General features: G+C 47.7%; 1 protein-coding gene across 2 annotated transcripts; it reads right to left on the bottom strand.

Annotated features, from left to right (window-relative positions):
• Positions 1-3,381: 3,381 nt before the first annotated feature.
• On the bottom strand, positions 3,382-21,263 carry LOC118640698 (centriole, cilia and spindle associated protein). 2 transcript variants are annotated; one of them, XM_036277706.1, is made up of 4 exons: positions 20,910-21,263; positions 20,825-20,870; positions 7,793-8,061; positions 3,382-6,135 (listed from the first exon to the last, which is right to left on the bottom strand). In XM_036277706.1, the coding sequence occupies exons 1-4, from the start codon at positions 21,228-21,230 to the stop codon at positions 5,959-5,961; spliced, it is 813 nt and encodes a 270-aa protein (XP_036133599.1). In that variant the 5' UTR covers positions 21,231-21,263; the 3' UTR covers positions 3,382-5,958. The 2 variants fall into 2 exon arrangements, with proteins under 2 accessions (XP_036133599.1, XP_036133598.1); XM_036277705.1 differs by having other exon boundaries at positions 20,825-21,230.
• Positions 21,264-21,690: the final 427 nt, after the last annotated feature.

The raw sequence follows: 21,690 nt of genomic DNA, 5'->3' as shown, positions 1-21,690 counted from the left end.
CTGGGGACATGTCACTGGGTATAGAGTTCTGAGTTGAAAGGTACTTGCTTTCAGCACTCTAAAAGTGCCGTGTTCTTCCAGCATCCATGGTCCCTCAGGGGGAAAAAATTCATCATCTGCAATGTTTCCCTGTAGGTAATCTTTCATTTTTCGCTAGTTGCTTTCAAGATGTCCTTTTATTTTTAACAGTTTGCAGTATTTCTGGCCATTGGGATTTCTTTGGGTTCACTCAGTTCACTTAGGAGGTTTTTAGCCATCATTTCTGCAGATGTTTGCAAAACACTACACTCTTTCTCTCATCTTATAACATGAGCCAAAACTCCTTTTTTCCTCTCTGTTCAGACTGGGTGATTGGTATTGATCTGTATCTTTCTTTTATTATCTCCATTCTTTTACTGAGTCTACCCAGTGAGGTTTTTCTTATTTGTTTCAGTAATATTTTCATTTGGTTCTATTGTTTTACAGATAAGTTGTATGTTAAAACTTATTCCAAGAGTGTTTGTGATGGCTCATTTGAATGCAGTCGCCTCCTCCGAGTCTAGAACAGCGTCTACGGTCGTTCCCCATTACGGCTGTTTCCATGGTTCTCGGGCACTGAGTGATTGGGGGCTGTGCCCTCGGCATTTTGAATATGACATGAAGAGATGCAGGCGAGTCCTGGGGAGAATGTGGATATTTCTGTTTGAGCAAGCGATCAGCGTTGGGTTCGGGCCACAGGTTCTGTGGGTGCTGGTTTCAACGTCAGCTCAGCTTGAAGCCCAGTGCTGTTTAGACCAGTCCCACGTGTAGGCCGCCCCGCGCTCAGTCTGAGACGTCAGCTCAGGCCGTGGGAGGTTGGCAGGCTCATTAGGGTCAGCTCCACAGGGGAGCGGTGGGAACAGGGGAGCAGGGCAGGGGTGAACTGGGGTTCACAATTTTGTGGAGTTACTTTCCTGAGCTCTTCCCTCTCTGCTTTCTCTCCAGTACTTGCTGGTTCCTTGGGACTCCCCATTTTTGGTCCACAAATGCCCACTTTTGTCATTGAGCCATGTCCTTCAGGGGAAAAAGGCACATGGCTCAGCCTCACCCTCTTTGGGGAAGAAAGAGTCTCTCCCTCGGACCCAGGCTCCCGAGGCTCCTTTGGCAGCCGTGGATGGCCTGGGGCCCCCAGCGGGGAAAGTGGAGGAAGAGGAGGGCACTTCCCCTCTGAGCGGTGACCCTTCCTGTCCCTCAAGCCGGACTTCGCCCGGACCCTGCACCAGAGCTCACGTCTGCGTTCGGAGCTGAGCCGTCTTCAGGCTGGGAGAAGCCAAGAGAAGCTTTCGAAAGGCACCCTCACCACTTGTCACTTAGAATGTGCTGTCCCTCCCCCATCTGCATGTGGGTGTCGGCTTCTCGGTGTCCTCCAGCGGCTGTGCCTGGTCCTAAGTGTGTGCCCAGTGTTAACTCCATCTCACCCGGACCAGAACCTGCGCTGAGATACTGAGAGAATGTTATAGAATGCGTATATCATTAACCTATACTTCTGCAAAAACAAACAAACAAAAACGTGTCTATGTACCCCCTTAGATAAGCGCTTAGGAAAAGGTCTGGAAGTTTATACACCAAACGTAGCACAGGTTTCTTCCAGGAAGGGGTACAGAATTTGGGTGAGGGGATGCTATTGAAGAGAACTTTCATTTTTCATTCTATACTTTTAAAAGTATTTTAACCATGCGCTACTACTTTTTTTTTTATCCTTACCCAGGGATGTTTATTGATTTCTAGAGAGAGGAAGGGAAAGAGAGAGGAAAACATCAATCGGTTGCCTCCCACACGTGTTCTGACCGGGGATCGAACCTGCCACCTAGGCACGTGCCCTGACCCAGGGTCAAACTCACAGCTTTTTGGTGATGACACTCCAACCAACTGAGCCACCTGGGCAGGCCATACACCACTTGGGTAATTTGTAAAATAATAGGAAAATGTGAAGTAAACCATGGAAAAATTTTCTAGTTTGACTCAACACGCATGTAAAGTATCTAACGTACCTCATTAAACATTTTCTCTGATGAAAAACCTGTTTTGGAGTCAACGTGTTTGTACACGTTCTTCCTGGACTCATCAAAATTCATTCCCACAAAACAGAAGTTCCAGTTTGTAATAGTAACTAACTTTATTCCCATTGTTCCAAGTAACTGCAATATTAAACATAAGCAAAAAACAACACACAGTTCTTATAAAAATGCAGCCCCAAATTCCCCAGGCCTGAGCTGGGATCACAGTCCCCAGACCGGGCTCTTTCGGAATGTTAAAGTGAACCTCGCACTCAGAATGCACTTCTGATGCTGGGAGTTCGGGTAGTTTTTCTTTAATCCCAAAAGAAGCTTCTAATGTCTTCATCCAGGGGTCCTGCCTTGCAAGGTGGAGTAAGTGTTTGAGGAGCAGCGGTTCCCCGCCTCACACCAACGGGCTTGCGGGAACACATCTGGGCCAGCTGCCTCCACACAGCCCGTGCACAGAGCTCGGTAGTAAGTATGATCTCACACTGAATAACTCCAACTCCTCCTATTGTACAAAAATCCATGTCACATGCAAACATTTCGTAATGACCGGGTCACATCTTTAAGCCCACGTTTAAAATAGTTCACTTCCTGACACTAGAGTAATGACCCTACGAGTCAGGCGTTAGCAGTTTGATACCGAACCAATGCAGCATCCGGCTTTTTAAATATTAGCACCATTTTAAACCTAATCCAGTGAAATGTAAAATTACCCACTAAACAATTTTTTATCAAAGCAGTCAACAAGAAAAGTTGTTATTTCTAAGATATGCTTCACCTCACTCCTTTTGCCAATACTCCTTCTGAGCATTTTAAATCTCAAGAACTGTAACATTCCATGTATAAAGATAATGCCCAGAACAGCATATTTAATTTAAAGGAGGGGAATGAATACAAAGAGATTTTTTCAAACCTTCAGATTGTGCCGTATTCTGTTGTGGATGTTATGATTCCCAGTAACCCACTGTTCTTCCATGTCATTTAGTTAGCTGATTTCCTAGCATAAAGATTACAAAGCTGTTGCATGCAATGTGGCATAAATAAGTGCCTACCACAAATGAGCAATTAAGACAAACTAGACCCGCCCTGGCCGGTTTGGCTCAGCGGTTAGAGCGTCGGCCTTCGGTCCGGAGAGACCCGGGTTCGGTTCCCGCTAAGGGCATGTACCTTGGTTGCAGTTTGTCCCCGGCCCTGGTTGGTCGTGAGGGTGGCAGCCACTCGATGTGTCCCTTCACGTCAATGTTTCTCTCTCTCTCTCTCCCTTCCTCTTTCTCCCTCCCACTCTATCTGTACAAAAAATGGAAAAATATCCTCGGGTGAGGATTAAAAAAAAAAAAGACAAACTAGACCCTATTGTATGTACCTTTAGTAAACCTTAGAAATGTTTCTATGTGCTTAGAAGTTTTATGGGAGGGGTGGTGACCACAACCAGAGGTACCAAGTGAGAGCAGTCTTTTAGGTTTAGAAAATAATAATAAAAAAGAATTCCTGTTTACTTCTCATTCACCTAGGTCCAGCAGAGTGCAAATGTCAATCAGTAGTCTCTTCTCTTAATAAAAGTAACACAGACACTTGGCAAATCGTTTTAATTAAGAGCTCGAAACCAACATTTTGAAAAGAGAGCCTGTGTAGCAATCATTTTATTCCATATTTTAAATATCACTGGATTCTCAAGCTGTTTCCAACTTTTCAACATGAAAGGTAATTTTAAACGATCTCGTTGTCTTGCAACTTGTCCCAAGAATTGGGAACACGATTACAACCACGTTAGTTTCTAAACCATCAAACTGTTACAACTTAAAAAATGTCATAGGCTCGAAAGTGAACTTTCACCCCTACAGAGAAAGAAAGAAAAGAAATCCTAACCTAAGGACTTAGACACAGGAAGGGACTCACAATTCATTCACGTCAACTTAGTCACTGTCCATGCAGGGTGAAAGTACTTTAAAAAGCTGGTTCACTTGTCCTGTGTTTAAAAAGGGGGGTGGAAATGGCCAACGGTGCCTTCTAGGTTGTTCCAGACGTCCATCTGGAGTTTTCAGTAGCAAGCTCGTGAAATACGAGTCGGTTTCCCGAAGCAGCGGGCCTGGCTGTCCGTCTAGAGGAAGCTGGGTGTCTAAGGCAGTCGTCCGTGCGGGGCCTGTGCCACCTCGCAGGCTCCCCTCCCTCCGATTGTCAGATGCAACGTGGACGCTGGAGCGGCCTGGCTAAGCCCGACCGCGCAGGAAGGTCTGGAAGGGCAGTGTTCACGATCAGCACGTGGTTCTGATCTAAGGTACTCGCCATGTCGAAGGACTTTAAAAGCAACCGTCTAAGTCACCAGGATTACTAGCAAGGTGGTTCTGGACAACACACAGACCTTCTTCTTCTTAAATACACATCTCAGTGAGTAGGACAGCGCTCTCTGTAAAATAACTCACCTTAAAACGACGCAAAATAGTTAAAAGGTGTTTTTTTTTTAAAAAAGCTCATGATTCTTCAGGATGAGTTTTCAAAGCTTAACACTGTTGTAAGTTAACATTATGTGAAGATTTCATGTGGAATAAAACATAAGTGTGTTCTAAAACGTGATCACAATACTTCAAAGACCCAGAGTACAAATGTCAAGGAAACACTCACCCTCACATCAGACACCAACTTGTCCTTCACACACCTCCAGGTGCCACACTGGCCACGCCTCTCTCTCCCTGGCACAGGATTCAGCAGCCATCCTTCCTGTCGATCCCCATCTCCGCCGGATGGAAACCCGTGTTTCCCAGAACTACGTGTGCTGTCCCCAAAGCCAATGGACTAAGAGAAGGAGCACTTCATTCACACACACGCCTACATCTGCTCCCACACCCAGCCAGCCTCTGGCACTGGGTTCTGTACGAGACCTACTGGCGAGGCGTGTACTTCAGCCGGAAGCCTGAGTGTGCCCAATATCGAGGCTTTGCTATGAGCGAGTTCTGTGGAAGAAAAAGCAGAGAGGGTGGGGAAGCCACATCTCCAATGGGCATCTCACTAAGAGTCCCTCGTCCCCAAAGGGCAAGCAAGACAACCTCCGTTTTATTCCACGAAGTTTCGGGAAGGTCTAAGTGCCACTGCCAGCTGGACAGAAGAGACGCAGGTCGGCGTGGGGGAGCCCGCAGCAAGTGGCCGGCTCCTTGCGATGTGTTCGAGGAACAATCTCACAGTTGAGAACAAAGGGACACGCCCGCCTCTCACTCCAAGGGGACATCAGCAGCCCTCTCAAACTGCACAGGCTCTTCCCACTGGAATGCATTTGAGCCATTAAACAGTTAAACGGTGCCTGGTTGATGATTCAGAGAGAAAAGCGGACCCGCGCCCAGCCTAGATACTCCTTAAATATCAGTCTACACGAAGTGCTGAACTGAATACAATGAAGTTCAATTGCTCAGAAACTACCAAAGTTCTAGTTTCACTACACACGGCATCTGTGTTAGTGCTGAAACTTGCTTCTGACTGGAGACTCTTTCACAAAACTGCACACAAGGAAAAATGAGTCTTCTGCTGGAATGATCTTACTGGCTATGGAACTGGAAAGTGTCTGAGGACTGGATGTAATAGGCTCCGCCTACATTTCTGGAAAAGATACTGAATGTTAAGCATCTACAGCCACTTAAAGGCATTTGGTGTTGATATCGTAAAAGATTAAGATGCTTTAAACAAAACCCTTACAAGAATATCAAAGATTTAGGGAATTATTTTCATAAACTCAAATGTCTATGGCTTCGTGTCACCCTGCTGCTGAGGCCGGTGACCAGGACTCCCCAAAAGACAATCATCTTCCGGAAATTCCCTAAGAAAAACCTCGCGTGATCGGGTGGTTTCTTAAACCTGCATCCAGTTCCTTTTGATGGTTTTCTGTGTCGTTGGTTTGTTCGTCTTTTATTGATGCTCCCTAAAGGGGGCTGTCCGAGCAGCGGCTCCCCCTCTACGCTCTGGCCGAGTAGCATCGCATGTACTCCGTCACCCACGGGCTCTCCGAGGAGGAAGGCCTGACCCTCCTGCTCTTCTCCACGTCCACCGAGTGAGCCCGCTGCCGCTGAGCAGCCAGCCTCCTCTTCTCCACCTGCCTCCTGCTCTTGGCTCGTAGTGCTGACTCGTGGATCTAAGGACAGTTCAAAAACAAAGGCAGAACAACGTTACGTGGCTTTTGAGCTAATCTGCAGGAATGTCTGCAGGGGGCTACCCCAGGCCCCGGAAGCAGGGCAGAGGCAAGCCGGCCCTCACTGTTCTCAGCTCTTCTGCAGAAGTTTCTCCGGAAGAGCCATCCCCCTGGAGTCTGCGGTGCACCCATGATCAGTGACAGAAACCAAGCACCTGAAACCGCCCACTGGCTTCAGATATAAATGGTAAGCAACTCATTTGCATGTGTCTCTAGAAACTGGCTCTGGAAAATTATTGGATCTGCTTAGCAGTAAGCATGGATACTTATTCCGTTAAAGGACTTTATACCTTTTAGAGAAGAACAGTAAAAAACAAACCCACAAAAAAAACCTCGCTGTGGCTCAGTTGGCTGAGCTCCTCATGCTCCGAGAGGTCACAGGTTCGATTCCCAGTCAGGGCACAGGCCCAGGGAGCGGGCTCAATGCCCAGTAGGGGGCATGCAGGGGGCAACAGATTGATGTTTCCCTCTCCTCCGTCCCTTCCTCTCTCTCTACAATCAATAATAAATATACATATTTTTTTTAAATCTCAAGGGATTGTACCACCCAAGACACTGTACACTATAGACAAGCCCTGTTAAACTTAACCCAGGGACTTGCCAGGGCTTTTGTTAAACCACAGCTTTGTGTCTCAAATATCACTCTAAATAACACCATCTGCTGGGGTTTAGAAGGCTGCTCAGTGAAAATGTGATTATGGTATTTAATCAGAATTCAAACCGTCTGCACTTTCTCCTCCTGCTTCTTTTCATTCATTCTTTGCTTTAGGCTGTAGCAACAGTAGTAACACTGACATACATGAGTGTTTTGTGACTCTAACATGAGGACCCTCCCGACTGACATGTACTCAGGACATCGAACAGGGACAAGCAAGGCCCCAGTCAGAGTAAGAGGCGCCAGTGTGTCTGAGCAGGGAAAACACATCATCTGAGTTTAATCCGAAGAGCAAACGGGAGTCCACGGCAGGTGGCAAGAGCTTCAGGGAGAGCAACCAACAGACCACGGGTGACTAAGGAGCCAAGGAACACGTTAGCAAAGCTGCAGGGACTGGAAACCTCTCAAGATGCCCGTGGCAAATCTGGGTGGACAGCTGCCAGCCCCTGCTGTGCCCCTCCTCCACACCCCCTGGCCCCCAAGAGCTCGAGAGCCCAGGCTCCTCCACTTCTTCACCAGGCTGTGTTGGTAAAACCCCTGCAGGTGCCTGTAAACTCCTGGCATGATCCCTCATCTCCAGGCAGCCAACATCCAGAATCCTCCTGCTTGCTAATCAGATGCCCAGTCCTGGACTTGCCTTGGCACAGTACCATCCCCTCAGATCTGTCATGACTCCAAAGCATCCCTGACCACAGAGTGTGATACCCAAAGACAGGAACGTGGCCCAAGCCATCCTCCAAGGAGAAGCAGAGAAGTGGGCTACGCGCACACACACACACACACACACACACACACACCTCGTGCACGAAGTGGAGAGCGGGCTGCACACACACACACACACACACCTCGTGCACGAAGTGGAGAAGCGGGCTGCACACACACACACACACACCTCGTGCACGAAGTGGAGAAGCGGGCTGCACACACACACACACACACACACACCTCGTGCATGGGAGCAGATGCACAGACGTTGTGCGTTTTCTGGCTTCCTGTATCCATCTGTTTCTCTCCCCACCCATAAAGGGCAAATGGATGCTTCTTTTCTTTTATTTTACTTGATGATCTTTGAGGACTTCTGACTGCTTTCCTGTTTCCTCTGGAGAACAAGGCACTGGGTTGTTGTCGAGGTTTGATGCCGTGGGGTAATCTGTCCGTCTCTTTTGTTCTGATCTCTTGTTCAGGCTTTTCTTCTATGTCTTTCACTGGCAATGCTTTTTAAGAAAAGAGACAAATGCTTTAAAATTGGGTTTACACAGAACTCCAATCATATTTGGCTTGAAGAATACATTATGCTTAATTGAGTCAGTAACATTTTCACTTAGAGTTTGATTCACAAGTTTCACTGAAGCAGAAACAAGCGAGTATAATTCTCAAACGGCCTATGCCATTTTTAAATCAACAACAAATACAGCAAGGCTGAACCAAGCCTACTCCAAAGCAGCTACTGTCACCCCTGTTCTGAGACTAAGCATCTCAGTTAAGTATTGAAAGTAAGCAGTCTCTGCAGCCTCATGGCTCTCTTCCAACTCTCAAGAGCCATCCAGTCTCAATGCCCGGCTTCAGGGAAGGTCTGTGAGAATCACGCAGCAGCTGCACAATATTCATTTTTAAGTTTCTCAACTCCAGTTCCATTACTTCCTGGTGTCCCACAATCATGGAAAATGTTCTGTAGGGCCCTTCACGCTCCTTGGAAGAGAGAGCTGGTGACCTCAATCTGCAAGGCCCGGTCACAGTCGGGTGGTTTCCATAGTTACTCGCCGGTGCACAGCCCTGCATCCCCAGGGGGAGCTGGAGAGGGCCGCGTCGTAAGGCGCTTCCCCTCCACCTGCCACCCAAGTGCCTCATGACCCCGTCCACACAGGCCTCACCTCTGCAGCAGAGCCGGGCACCAGTGGGGAGGGGCTGCCCGCCTGCGGTGAGCACTCCAAACGTAACTACTTCCCTTAACGACCTTCTCTGATTTTGCCTTTCATTACTTTTTATAAACCCTTTGTTTTTTGTAAAGGTTACATTATTATTATTTTTAATCCTCACCTGAGGATATTTTTTTTTAGATAGAGTGGACGGGAAGGAGGGAAGGAGGGGAACACTGATGGGAGAGAGACACATCCAATGGTTGCCTCTCCCACGACCCCAGGGACTGAACCTGCAACCCAGGTACCTGCCCTTGACCGGGAGTCAAACCCGAGACCCTTCAGTCGGTGGGCCAATGCGCTAACCGCTGAGCAACAGGCCAGGGCCAGGGTGTATCACTGTGTGCAAACCCTCTGTGGGCCTGTGGGCCTGTCAGTCTAAACGTCCACTCAAATAAAAGCTCCTGTGCCTCTAGGGCTCCACGTCCCGCCCCAGGGGTTGGTGGTGAGGACGCCCCTTCCTGGATGCTCCAGATCTGGCTCTAGTGATGACTTCACAGGTCGCTGTTCCAGAACCTCTTCACCCGTCAAGGCACCCTTGCACCTTACTCCCAGCTTGACTCCCTGTCTGTCTGTCCCCTTCGGAGTGCAGCGAGCCCCACAGGGCTGTCGGGCACAGAGCAGTGTGTGACACACCTTGATAATCACCTGTCATTCTGTCGTCAGCAACGACCTCCACTCGGCCAAACTGTTGCTTTCATCACTAGATATCTTAAGAAAGAGACCGCCCACGCCTGACCCGTGTCTGAGGCTCCGCACCACAGTGCAGCACCTTCAAGCCCAGCACACGAGCTGTCTGGGTGGCCCAGGAGGACACCTTCCACTCCATCGCACACTCACTGCTCAAAAGTTCCTCTGAGTGCTGTGTCCACACCGTCTCCCTTCTCTTCCCTGGAGCTAGGAAGCGGGAAAAGGAGCCCATTAGGGCCAAGACAAAGGGAGAGAGACGGGGGCAAAGACTCCTGTACTTATCATCCTGAGGAGGAGGAAAAACAGCCCAAGCATCCTGGCTGACTCCTTTCCCTTCCTTCCCTTCCTCTGCGCTGCGTCTGGCCCAGACCTCCCAGCGAGCCTCCTGGAGAAGGTAAAGAGGGTCAGTGTCGAGGACGAGCTGGATCCGCCAGAAGAGAACGGGGAGGGAATTCCAGGCAAAGGGAATGGCCTGTTCAAAGGCACAGAGAGAAGAACAAATAGAAATGGTTCAAAATGACAGGGACGCGGAGTCTGTGGACGAAGGCGGGAAGCAGGTAGCAAGGGGGAGATAAAGACTTTCTATTTCAAACTCAGAAGATTCTATTTTACCCTGGAAATGAAGAATTTGAAGCTGAAAAGTGACACGGCCGTATCTGCATTTAGGAATGAGACCTCCAGCTGCAAATGTGCAGGAGGTGAGGGGGGGGGGGGGCAGAAGGGTCGGCTAGGGGGAAATGACAGCGTCCAAGCGGGCAACCAGAAGCAGGACGGCAGGGGGAGGTGAGAAACCGCCAGAGCAGTGCTCGCCACGCCTGGCAGATGCTCAGACTCACCTGGGAACTGGACCTACACACTGATCAGACCAGTGGGGCGACGGCACCAAGGCTGCTTTTCAACAAGGCCTCTCCAGGGCAGATGCCCAGCAACGCTGGTGAGACCCACAGGTGAACAGAGAGCAGACAGGATGCTGGCTCCCACAGTGTTTGGAGTGGACGGTCATGCTATCCTCTGATACACAGTCCGCCAAAGGTTGAGCAAGGGGGTGCTTGGCACCTCGGGTGTGAGATGCTCTCGGAACAACAATGGAGGCAGCAGCTGGACCCTTAATCAGGGGCTCAAGAAAGAAGGTGGAATTGGAGAGAAGGCTGCGAGCGAGCAGGTGGGAGCTGAGGCTCAGGTATGGATCAGGTCACCCAGAAGAAATTCATTGTCGGAGGAGAGAAGCGAGTCGGGCCAGGGGACACCGTTACTCACTGAGCAGGCAGGCAGAAGACAAGCCCAAGCGGAAGACAGAGAATAGCTGGAAAAGTACAAAAACTAACCAGGACAGAAGCTGAGGAAAGAGGTTCAGCAAAGGAGAACAACTGACAGCGCCAAATACCAATGTGAAGTTGGTAGGATGAGGACTAAGACAGACGGCACTGGGCAGCCAGGCTGTCTCATGGCGACAGATGGGGGTGTGGGTGTGGACAGATCACAGAGGGCTGCAAAGTGAACAGAATGGAGACCTCCATTCTGGTAAAGGGGGGCTACTGGACCAACCTTTCCACCACGGACGACTAAAAAGGGTGACATTAAAAACTAATAGTGTCAACCTGGCTGGTTTGGCTCAGTGGTTAGAGTATCAACCCCAGGACCAAAGATTCACAGGTTCAATTCCAGTCAAGGGCAAGTACCTCGGTTGCAACTCAGTCCCCAGCCCTGGCTGGGGTCGCGTAGAAAGTCATCTACGTGTGTCTCTCCCATAGGTGTTAGTCTCTCTCCTGCCCACTCTATCTGAAGATAAATGGAAAAATATCCTCAGGTGAGGATTAAAAAAAAACAAAGCAAAAAAACAACAACAAACCAGTGTACATGAAACACAAGAAACTAAAACCTTCTCTGGGGACCACAGGCCTCAAATTATTCCTAAAAATAATTTCTCAAAGACACCATTATGAGTGTACTGCAAGCAGAGAAGACAACAGAAAGGACCAGCAGGAGCCACAGACTTGAGATAATGGAATTATCACTTACAGAATATAAAATAACTGTTTACCCCTCTGTATTTAAAGAAAAGAGACAGGTTCAAAAATAGCAACAGCAGCAGGAGACAAGGATGGAAAAGACAGAAGACACAGAACCTATCACTATAACATTCATACATATAAAACGATTGAAATAGTGCCTGGTACAACATAGGTTTATGTTTCAAAATCCCATTCAAAAAAATGAAGTTTAAAATAAAGACATTTTCAGGCAAACAAAAACAATGTTCACCACCGTTATGGTAACAGATGGATCATTCAAACAAAAATAAGTTCAGTTTTCATTTAGGACTGTTCTTTCCAATACAAAAGCTACTAACCACATGCAGCTGTTAAATATAAGTTTAAATTAACTAACGTTAAATAAAAATATTCAGTTTCTCAGTTATACCAGCCAGAGTGCATGTGGCTAGTGGCTACCTTGCTGGACAGTTGCAAATAAAGACCAGGTCCATCAGCACAAGGTTTTATGGAACTGCCAGATTTTTTAACATATGTGAACAATAGAACTAACACATTTGACCTAATGAAGATAGAGCACTGCAGCCAACAATTGCAGAAAATCTCTTCATGCATGAACACTTCACAAAAATTTACATATTCAAGGCCATAAAGCAAATCTTAGTGCATTTACAAAACTGAAATCATATAGAATGTATGCTCTAACTATAGTGTAAAACAAATCATATGGTTGCACAAAAATGTGAATGCACTCAATGCCACAGAGCTGTACACTTAAAAGTGATTACAAATAGTAAATTGTATTGCGTATCTCTTACCACAATTGTTTCAAATTAAAAAAAAAAAAAAAAATGCCCTGGCCAGTTTGGCTCAGCGGTTGAGCGTTGGCCTGTGGACCAGAGAGTCCCGGGTTCAGTTCCTGCTAGGGGCACGTACCACAAAATTAATTAATTAATTAATTAATTAATTAATTAATTAATTATTTTTTAAAAGGTAGTGGTGATGGAGGGCATTCCTTTCTTAATCCTGATCTTATTAGAAATGTTTTTAAAATGTCCTCATTAAGCATGATGTTTGCAGTAGAGGTTTTTGATATTTAGTCTGTTTCTAAAAGGTAAATATGTTTCCTTATTTGTATAGTATACGTAGTTAAATTTTATAAATGTTTTTCCGTATTTTAAAACTCATAATAAAAATTAGAAAATGGCCCTGGCCGGTTTGGCTCAGCGGTTAGAGCATCGGCCTGCAGTCCTGAGAGACCCGGGTTCGGTTCCCGCTAAGGGCGCATACCTCGGTTGCAGTTTGTCCCTGGCCCTGGTCGGTTGTGCGGGTGGCAGCCACTCGATGTGTTCCTTTCACATCGATGTTTCTCTCCCTCTTTCTGTTCCTCTCTCTCTCTCCCACTCTACCTGAACAAAAAATGGAAAAATGTCCTCGGGTGAGGATTAAAAAAAAAAAAAAATTAGAAAATGTTCTTAAATGCATTAAAAATACTATATAACAAAACCTGCATGATACAGCTAATGCTGTAATCAGAGGGATATTTATAGCTTTAAATCAACACTATATCAAAACAGAAAGGCAGGGCAAAAAAATCAATTATTAGCATCTATCTTAAAAAGTCAGAAAAATAAGCTCAAAGAAAATCAGAGTAAAGGGGAAAAGTCATGAATTAAGAAAAACATATATTAAACAAAGAAGACCAAATATGAACTGGATTGACTCCATAAAAGAAGCCACAGGCATGAGTCTACAGGAGCTGAGCAGGGCTACTGAGGACAGGCCATTGTGGACGCCACTCATTCATAGGGTTACTAGGAGTCAGAGCAGACTCAACAGCACATAACACACATAATAAAGAAAACCCACATAGCCAAGAGTTAGTTTGGAAAAAAAACTAATATAGAATTCACAAACCTCCTCTTATCCTTTGAGATGACATGGAAGGACCTGGAGAGTATTATGCTAAGTGAAACAAGCCAAGCAGAGAAAGACAAATATCACATGATCTCACTTATTTGTGGAATATAATGAACTAAACAAACTGCTGAACATAATTAAACCAGAGACACAGAGGTGGGGTACAGGCTGACAAGCCTCAGAGGAGGGGGGGTTTATGGGGGAAGAGATAAACCACAGAACTTACATGCATGTATGCACAACCAGTGAACACAGACAACAGAGCTGGAGATGGGGTGGGGAGGAAGGGGAGGAGGGTGTCAATGGGGGAAAAATGAGAAACACCTGTAACAAAAACAAATTAATAAATAAAAAATTTTTTAAAAAAAGAATTCACAAACCTCGGCAAGACTAATCAAGAGAGAAAGAAGTGCCCTGGCCGGTTTGGCTCAGCGGTTAGAGCGTTGGCCTGCGGTCCAGAGAGACCCGGGTTTGGTTCCCGCTAAAGGCACGTACCTTGGTTGCAGTTTGTCCCCGGCCCTGGTTGGTCATGCGGGTGGCAGCCACTCGATGTGTCCCTTTCACGTTAATGTCTCTCTCTCTCTCTCTTCTTCTCTCTCCCTCCCACTCTATCTGAACAAAAAATGGAAAAATGTCCTCGGGTGAGGATTAAAAAAAAAAGAGAGAGAAAAATATAAAATAAAAATAAGTGAAAATAGAGAAAACGGGAGGATTCAGTTAAATGTATTCTGACTACATGAGCATGCAGTCCCTTCCTCCCAAAACCCCACTAAAGTGAAGGAGAAGAGGTGTTACCGCCAAGAGCAAGGAAGGCGATGCCGTCAGACAAAAGGGATTAGTAAAATTTTGGAAGACAGAAAATAGTTGCAGAGTTAGAAGTGAAGTCACAAAATTTATAGGATGTACCCTACCTCCCTGCGGAGAAGGGCCCACAGGACACAAGCTGAACCCGGGAAGGACTGGAAGCTGATTCCCCAGAAGGCCATGCAGTGGGCTGCCTTTTCCAAGGTGCAGCATCCATCAGTGTCCCGCCCACATCCCCAACAATGGAACTGAAATGTGCCTCTGTTAAGATCTGGGATCAATGCTTCTTCCCCTTGAACCCAGGACGACTTCTGTAGGCACAGAATGGGGTAAAGATGTTAAGCGCACCCCTGTGATAAGTCATGAAGCATCGATGATACAGCATGTGCCCAGTTCTCTCAGAGATGCTACCCTTGGAGGGCAAGGCACATGAAGATGTCACATGTGAGTGTCCTGGCAGACAGTTCCCAACCCTAGAGGCTTCCAGCTGAGGCCACAGACAGCATGGAGCAGAAACAAGGCATAACCTTGCGCCGGGGCCAAATTCTGACCCACAGAAACCATGAGCAATAAGAAGTCAGCACTGCAGTTTTAAGGCACTAGTGTTCAGGGTAGTTCTGTTAGGCAGCAATAGATACTTCTGCACAGACTGTCCTCTAGTCCATGTGACAGGTGGTCCCTCCTCTCCCGTCCCAGCAGGCAGGTGGGTTCCTCCGGAGAGGGAGACCCAGGGGGCGTACAAACACGGGGCACCTTCCTGAAAACAGGACTACATGGTAAAGAATGAGATCCTTCCCCCTTTTCCCCAGCTCTGTTCCCAGAATGCTGACAGCACCTCCCCAGGCAGGAGACTGGAGGGGTGCTCAGTGAACACAGAGGAATGTTCAGAGCCCCCCACGAACAGCTGGGTCCTCATCCACAGACAGTCAACAAGCACCTCCATCCACGGAGCTCCCGCAGAGCCGCACCCCTGAATACGAGCAGCCCGGCTAAGAGCAAAGGGTTGCGTGCTCCCTCTAATAAGAGAGAGCCCCAAATACACAGAAAAAGACTAGGCCAGGAACATGTAAGAGCTCTCAAAAGATATTTATAGCTTAGTGGGGGGGGCAGAATTAAAAGAAATTCAAGAATAGGATGCTATTTTTTAAAGTTTTTAAAGAACACTTGGCACACACAAAAAGTCATCACTTCGAAATTTAAAACTCGAATGGAAAATTTAAAATTTCAATAAAAAGTTTGGAAGATGAAACTGAAGAGAGTTCTCCCACAAGACAGAACCAAAAATTCTGATAGCAAGAAATTTTACATAAAAATGTTAAGGCTTGACCCCCGAAGCACACCATTTAATTAAAGTAATTACAGAAAGAAAAAATACAGCGAACAAATGTATTTAAAACAGCACTAGAAAACACCACTGTTTCCAAATTTAAAAAGGCCCGATGAAAAACACACACACAGAATTTTAGAATACCTGAGATAAAAAGACTCTCTTAAAACTTTCCCCCAAAAAAAGATCACATACACAAGATAGATGCCAGAATGTAATGACGCTTCTCAACAGCAAAACCAGAAACTAGAACTCAATATAACACTGATGCCTTTGCCCAGCTGGTGTGATTCAGTGGCTTGAGCATCATCCCTGAGAGGTCCCGGGTCAATCTCCGGTCAGAGAACATGCCTGGGATTTGGACTTGATCTCCTGTGGGAGGCGTACAGGAGGCAGCCGATAGATGTTTCTCTCTCACATCAATGTTTCTGTCTCTCTCTCCCTTTCTCTCTCTGTAAAAAAAATCAATAAAAAACACTAAAAAAACAAACAAACAAACAAACAAAAATGCCTTCAAACACTGTAATTTCTAGTCTAGAATTCTCTACCCTGGCCAAAATGTCCATCTAACCTCTGGATATAATAAAGGCATTTTCAGACATGCAAGGTCACAAAAGTTTTACTTCTCATGCAACATTTTCCAGGACTTACAAGGAGGGACAGGTATGCCAAGGAAGACTTGAGATGTACTAAGGAGGTCAGCGAGAGAGACACTGAAGCCAACAGGGAAGCCCCAGTTTGACAGCTGGGTCAGATCTGGACAGCATAAAGTCTAAATTAAAAGAGAGAATCCGGGGTGCCAAAACATGTCTTCAAGAAAAAAATTAAATGAATAGAAAACCTACTGTGTCCAGCATATGACAAGTTTTACGTACTACCAGACTAGCTCAGGTTGAATTAGTGATATATTGGGGAATATATACAAATACGATAATAAACAAACAAAGAATGAAGCAATAATTAACTTCAGGGACAACATAAATAACAAAGAGAATGTAATCACAATGGGCTGCATGGCTCCCCTGCAAATAATCCTTACACAGCCATGAAATTCAAACCCAGGAGAGTGCTTAAAAAGTAGCCTTATTGTTAACACCAAGGGACAAAATGGGTCTGGGGTGGGATGGCAGAATGATGATCTTGAGCTAAATCATCTCCATATGAGAAGTCAATTAAAAAAATTAAAAAAAAAGCCAACAATCAAGTCTAGGCGGGAAGAGGGTGCCCGTTGCTGAGGGAAAGCTAAAAAGAGTTGGAGGAAGCACCCCAGGGAGCAAGGGGCATGGTGCGAAGTAGGTCAGGAAGACTTTATTTTAAGCATGTTTTCAAGAATCATGCATATGTATAACTTTGCTAACTTAAACTAACCTACAATTTGATTTTTAAAGAAATGTGAATGTGAAGAAAGGAAATGAGACCGTCTGGACCATTCTTCAGAGATGCTGGCTTTGGGAGGGAAGGATCCAGTTAACAGCACCTTCTCCCTCACCCCACCCAGGCAACTTCCAAACAGCTTGCTAGTGCCCATCTCTTAAAGGAGAATGAGAAGCCAACAATCAACAGACATGAGAAAATACTCTAACATGAAATACAAAATTACAAGCAAAGAAAAAAAAAAAGTAGGGAGAAGGATGGGAAGCATTGACTAAGCTGAAGAAACACACAAGAAGAACATGAACAAAAAACTTCTAGTAATATTCTCAGCAAGATAAGAGAAGATACTATATTCATGAATCAAGAACAGAATTCTATTTTTTAAAATGAAGAAAGGAGGAGGGAGGGAAGGGAAGACAGGAAGAAAAAAAGGAAGGCCCAGAAAACAATTCAAGAGCTCTTAAACAATAAATAGCAGCCTTAGAAAAAAAAATAATTAGCCCGGCTGGTGTGGCTCAGTGGTTAAGTGTCGACCCATGCACCAAGAGGTTGCTGGTTTGAGTTCCAGTCAAGGCACATGCCCAGGTTGTGGGCCAAATCCCCAGTGTGGGGCATGCAGGGAGCAGCCAATCAATGTTCTCTCTCATCGATGTTTCTAACTCTCTCCCTTCCTCTCTCTCTAAAATCAATAAAGAAAAAAAATGTTTTCTAAAAAACAATAAATAGCAGCCCACAAATGAAAACCGTAATAGAGGATTTAGAAGACAAGGTTGAGATTATCACCTAGAAAAACAGAAGAAACAACAAATGGAAACTGGGTGAGGGGTGGGGGTAGAAAATTAAAGAATAAACTCATGACATCCAACACCCAAGGAGTTCAGAAAGAAACAAAAAAGAGAGAAAAGAATTCAAGAAAACTTCCCAGAATTATAAAACATTAGTTCAGCTACAAGATCCCACCAAGCACACTGGAGGAAAACAGACCTACAGCAAGGAAAACTTTCAGAACACAAGGACAAAGAGAAGACCCAAGGCGGGAAAGTGTTATCTACAAAAGATCAAGAATTTAAATGACATGAAACTATGACAGCAACATCAGAGGTTGCAACACAATCCAGAGATGCCTCCAGAATTTGAGACTGTAACTTCCAACCTCGAATTCCCTGCCCAGCCACAAACTCGATGAATTGGAAGGGTAGGATAAAGCTATCTTTTGACATGCAAGGTCTCAGAAAATTAATCTCCCACAAGCCCTTTCTCAGAAAATTCTTGAAAGATAAGCTCCACCAGGAGGTGCTAAACCAAGAACGAAGAAGATGTGAAAGCCACCTGCAGAGGCTTCTACCCAAGAAAGAAGCCAAGGAGTCCCAGGGTGGTGGCCAAGGGCCCTCCCAAGGTACAACCAGGCAGCTGGTGCCAAGAGCAGCCACCAGGCCGGATGGAAGTAGGTCAGGGGCCCTGGGAGGGGTGTCTTAAGATGTCCAGAGTGATAGTGAACCTGATGTGCAGCGTTATTGTGAAAGACAGAACAGGGAATCGTGGCAAACAATGCAGGGCAGCTCTGAGCCACATTTGCACGGTACAATACAGTAGGCATGAACTGTGAAGCTAACTCCATGATGCCTGTATGTAGAGGGTGTGGGGATGAGCCGTGTGCATGAGTTAGGACAGAGGTAAAAAGAGAGCCAAGTGATAATGTTAAAACGTAAAAAAACTCAAGACACATCAATGAAAGCAATGTTACTTGGAGTAATAGAAATAAACACCTAAGGAAAAACCAGAGGAGTTGGAAGTGGTCACCCAAGAAATAGGCAACTGGCATGTGTGTGACGGGGGCTGCTCTACCTTTTGTAATATGCCATAGAGAACTATATGATTCTATGTGTATATATGGCTTCAGTAAAAGCAAGAATAAAATGTTTATGTTTTGTAGAAACTCAAGAGTGCTCATCATTCGAGCATATAAAACCATCCACTTAAAAACAAGGATTTTCGCCCTGGCTGGTGTGCTCAGTGCTTAGAGTCTCGGCCCTCAAACAGATTCTAGATCAAGGGCATGTATCTAGGGTGCCGGTTTGATCCCCAGCTCGGTGGGGGTGCATGCAAATGGCAACCAACTGATGTCTCTCTCACATCTGTTTCTCTCTCTCTCTCTCTCTCCCTCCCTCCCTCCCTCCCTCCCTCCCTCCCTCCTTCCTTCCCTTTCTTCCACTCTCTCTCTAAAAATCAATGGAAAAAAATATCCTCGGGTGAGGATCAACAACAAAAAGAAAAATAAGGACTTTCAATTGCACCAGACACACAGGCATCAGCAGGCACCGTGACAGGCAAGAACAAAGCAAAAGACCCTCCGAGTGGGGGTCCTGAAAGCAGAGATCATGCTGTCTTAACCCAGATGCTTAAACCAGAAACACTAGCAGAAAAGAAATAACTGACCTTAGCCGCTGAGAGGATTCAGTGCCTCTAAGGTAACCAAACCAATCATGAACTCAGACAAACACAGGCACCATCCACACTACAGTGCTAGCTAAAAACTGTCTTTTTGCATGCAGGAAAATAATTGCTAGCTCTTTGCAAACAATGGACGGGAAAAGAGTCAGGGAGAGAAAAGCCCATTCAGTCTGATAAAGCTCATCTCTTCATCTCAGGGGTAGATCAGTCCCCACAGTAACACACTGGAGGGCATGTCCCCCTACCCACAGTACCTTCTGTTATCTGAACTTCTGGCACTGATACATCACTGAAGCTGCGAGGTAGTGGGGAATCTGCGGGGATTCACAGGTAACATGAGGATGGAGAGGGCGCTCCACCATGCATGCTGAAGGCAATATGACAAGAGCAAAGTAGCCTGGCTCACAGACAAGTGTCCTCCCCTCCTAGGCCTCTCACTGAGTCTAACAAGAGTTTGATTACCGCTTACAGTGTGGTAAACAAACCAAAAGTCACTATTTATCCTATGCCTCCATGTCTTCATGCATAAAATTGAGATAAAAATTATGGTCCTACTTCTTACAATTGTTTTGAACCCTGAAAGAGAAAACACATATTCTAAGATCAGTGACTGGAAGTGAATTTTAGTTATTTTTCCTACTAGAGCCTCTTTAAAATCGAGTGGCCCTCTGGTGGTGTCTGGCCAACGTTAGAGGGTGGAAGGAACCACTGTTTACTGTATCCGACCGGGGCTTTCAACTTGGTCCTTAGCACCAGCGAGCATCCACCCAGCGTCACGTGCTGAGTCCCCAGCTCTGCAGCCCTCTAACAGGAAAGAAGGTGTAGGGCCAGAGCTGAAACAGCGTAGCACCCAAGAGCCATTTTCCAGCCATTGCTGCCCCTGCACACCGCGCGACAGCCTGAGGATGCGCGCCTTTTGATGAGTGGGTGCCGGAGAAGCGGAGGGGACCCAGCACTTGCCAGGCCCACGCTGTCACCCGCCCAGTTACGCAACAGTGTGCGTAAACAAATGCAAAATAATCCTCAGGGACAGCGCGGCTAGGTCCAGGAGTTCATATAGAAAACAACAGCCCCATTCACAAGACAGAAAGCCTAGCTCCATGGTTCTTAACCTCTTGGGGTCACCTTTGAGAATCTGATGAAAGCTGGGCTCCTCTCTTTTAAAAATGGGCGCTCAGGAATAAACAGATGGGGGGGGGGGGTGTTCATTGGCTCTCTAAGGCCACCTCGGTCCCCGCGGAGACCCGGACCTCGCCAAAGGCACTTCAATTAAGTTCACCGCTGGCTCAAGCTACCAGATCAGGGAAATAAGGGGCGGGGCGGGGGGGGAGGGGTTGACATCTTCTTTATTTTGCCTAGGGAGGGGCAGGGGAGGGGGCGAATTCTCCGTCCAGAAAAAAAAAACAGAAAAGCAGAGAGCTACGAGAAACGGCCAGAGCGGGACAGTTCAGATGCCAAAAGCACACATCCAGTCCTCCGACCAGCCCCACTCCGAGCCCTGTACCTGGCACAGACGTGTCCTCCGTGTCCCCGGCCTCCGCGTCCCGGGCCTCCGCGTCCCCGGCCTCTGCGTCCCCGGCCTTCACGACCTCCGCGACCGGCTCCTCGGGGGACCCGCGGGCCCGCCGTTCCGGCGCCTCCCGCACCGTGGGCTCCGCGGGCGGTGGCGACGAGGCCGGGGCGCACCGGGGCGCGGGGCTCCCAGCGCCCGACGACCCCGACGACCCCGAGTCGTCCGAGGTTCCTGCCGGACCCCAGTCGTCCCAAAGCCAGGGCGCGTGCGCCTGCTCCAGCAGCCGGCGGCCCAGGCGGTAGTGCAGCAGCTCGCGGTAGCACGGCGCGTACTCGTCCCAGCGCGGCTCCCGGTAGCGCTTCATGTACTCGCTCTTCACCCCGCTGCCCGGGGACATGGTGCCGCCCGCCGGCCCCACTGCCCGCCGCTCCGCGCTGCCGCCGCCGCCTACGGGACCCAGGACACGACACAGAGGCCCGCCCTGCCCCTCCGGCCGCCAGGCCCGCCGCGACATTTAAATCCGGAGCCCCGCCCGAACGGGGCAGGCGGAGCGCGGGGAAGAGACGAGCCGGGGCGGGGCGTGCGGCCGGGGGGCGGGGCGGGCGCGGGGAGGCGGAGCGCCGGAAAGAGGCGGAGCGGGGCGGGGCGGGGCGTGGGGCCGAGGAGCCGGGCGTGGGGCCGAGGGGCGGGGCGGGGCGCGGGAGTGGGGACCCGGAGAGGGCGGCCAGCTTCGGGAAAGGGCGGGGCCTTGGAGGCACCTGCTGGCGAGGCGTCTCACTGGGCCACCCGGTGCCTAGAGCCTGGGTGGGGTCCCAGGCAGGCAGCTCCGGGGAGGAGGGCGGAGCGGCCGGGGCTGC

The sequence above is a fragment of the Molossus molossus genome, unplaced genomic scaffold, assembly GCF_014108415.1.
Source record: "Molossus molossus isolate mMolMol1 unplaced genomic scaffold, mMolMol1.p scaffold_m16_p_23, whole genome shotgun sequence".
NCBI classification, from domain to species: Eukaryota; Metazoa; Chordata; class Mammalia; order Chiroptera; family Molossidae; genus Molossus; species Molossus molossus.
This window is presented reverse-complemented; position numbering and strand designations above follow the sequence as displayed.

Excerpts from the sequence above, each read along its gene's own strand:
- LOC118640698 (XM_036277705.1), bottom strand. The coding sequence starts at position 21,230 with ATGTCCCCGGGCAGCGGGGTGAAGAGCGAGTACATGAAGCGCTACCGG. Across the intron at positions 8,062-20,824 it reads GGAGGACACGTCTGTGCCAG|CATTGCCAGTGAAAGACATA; the intron begins GTACAGGGCTCG and ends TTTCTTAAAAAG. Across the intron at positions 6,136-7,792 it reads CATCTGCTCCCATGCACGAG|ATCCACGAGTCAGCACTACG; the intron begins GTGTGTGTGTGT and ends AACTGTCCTTAG.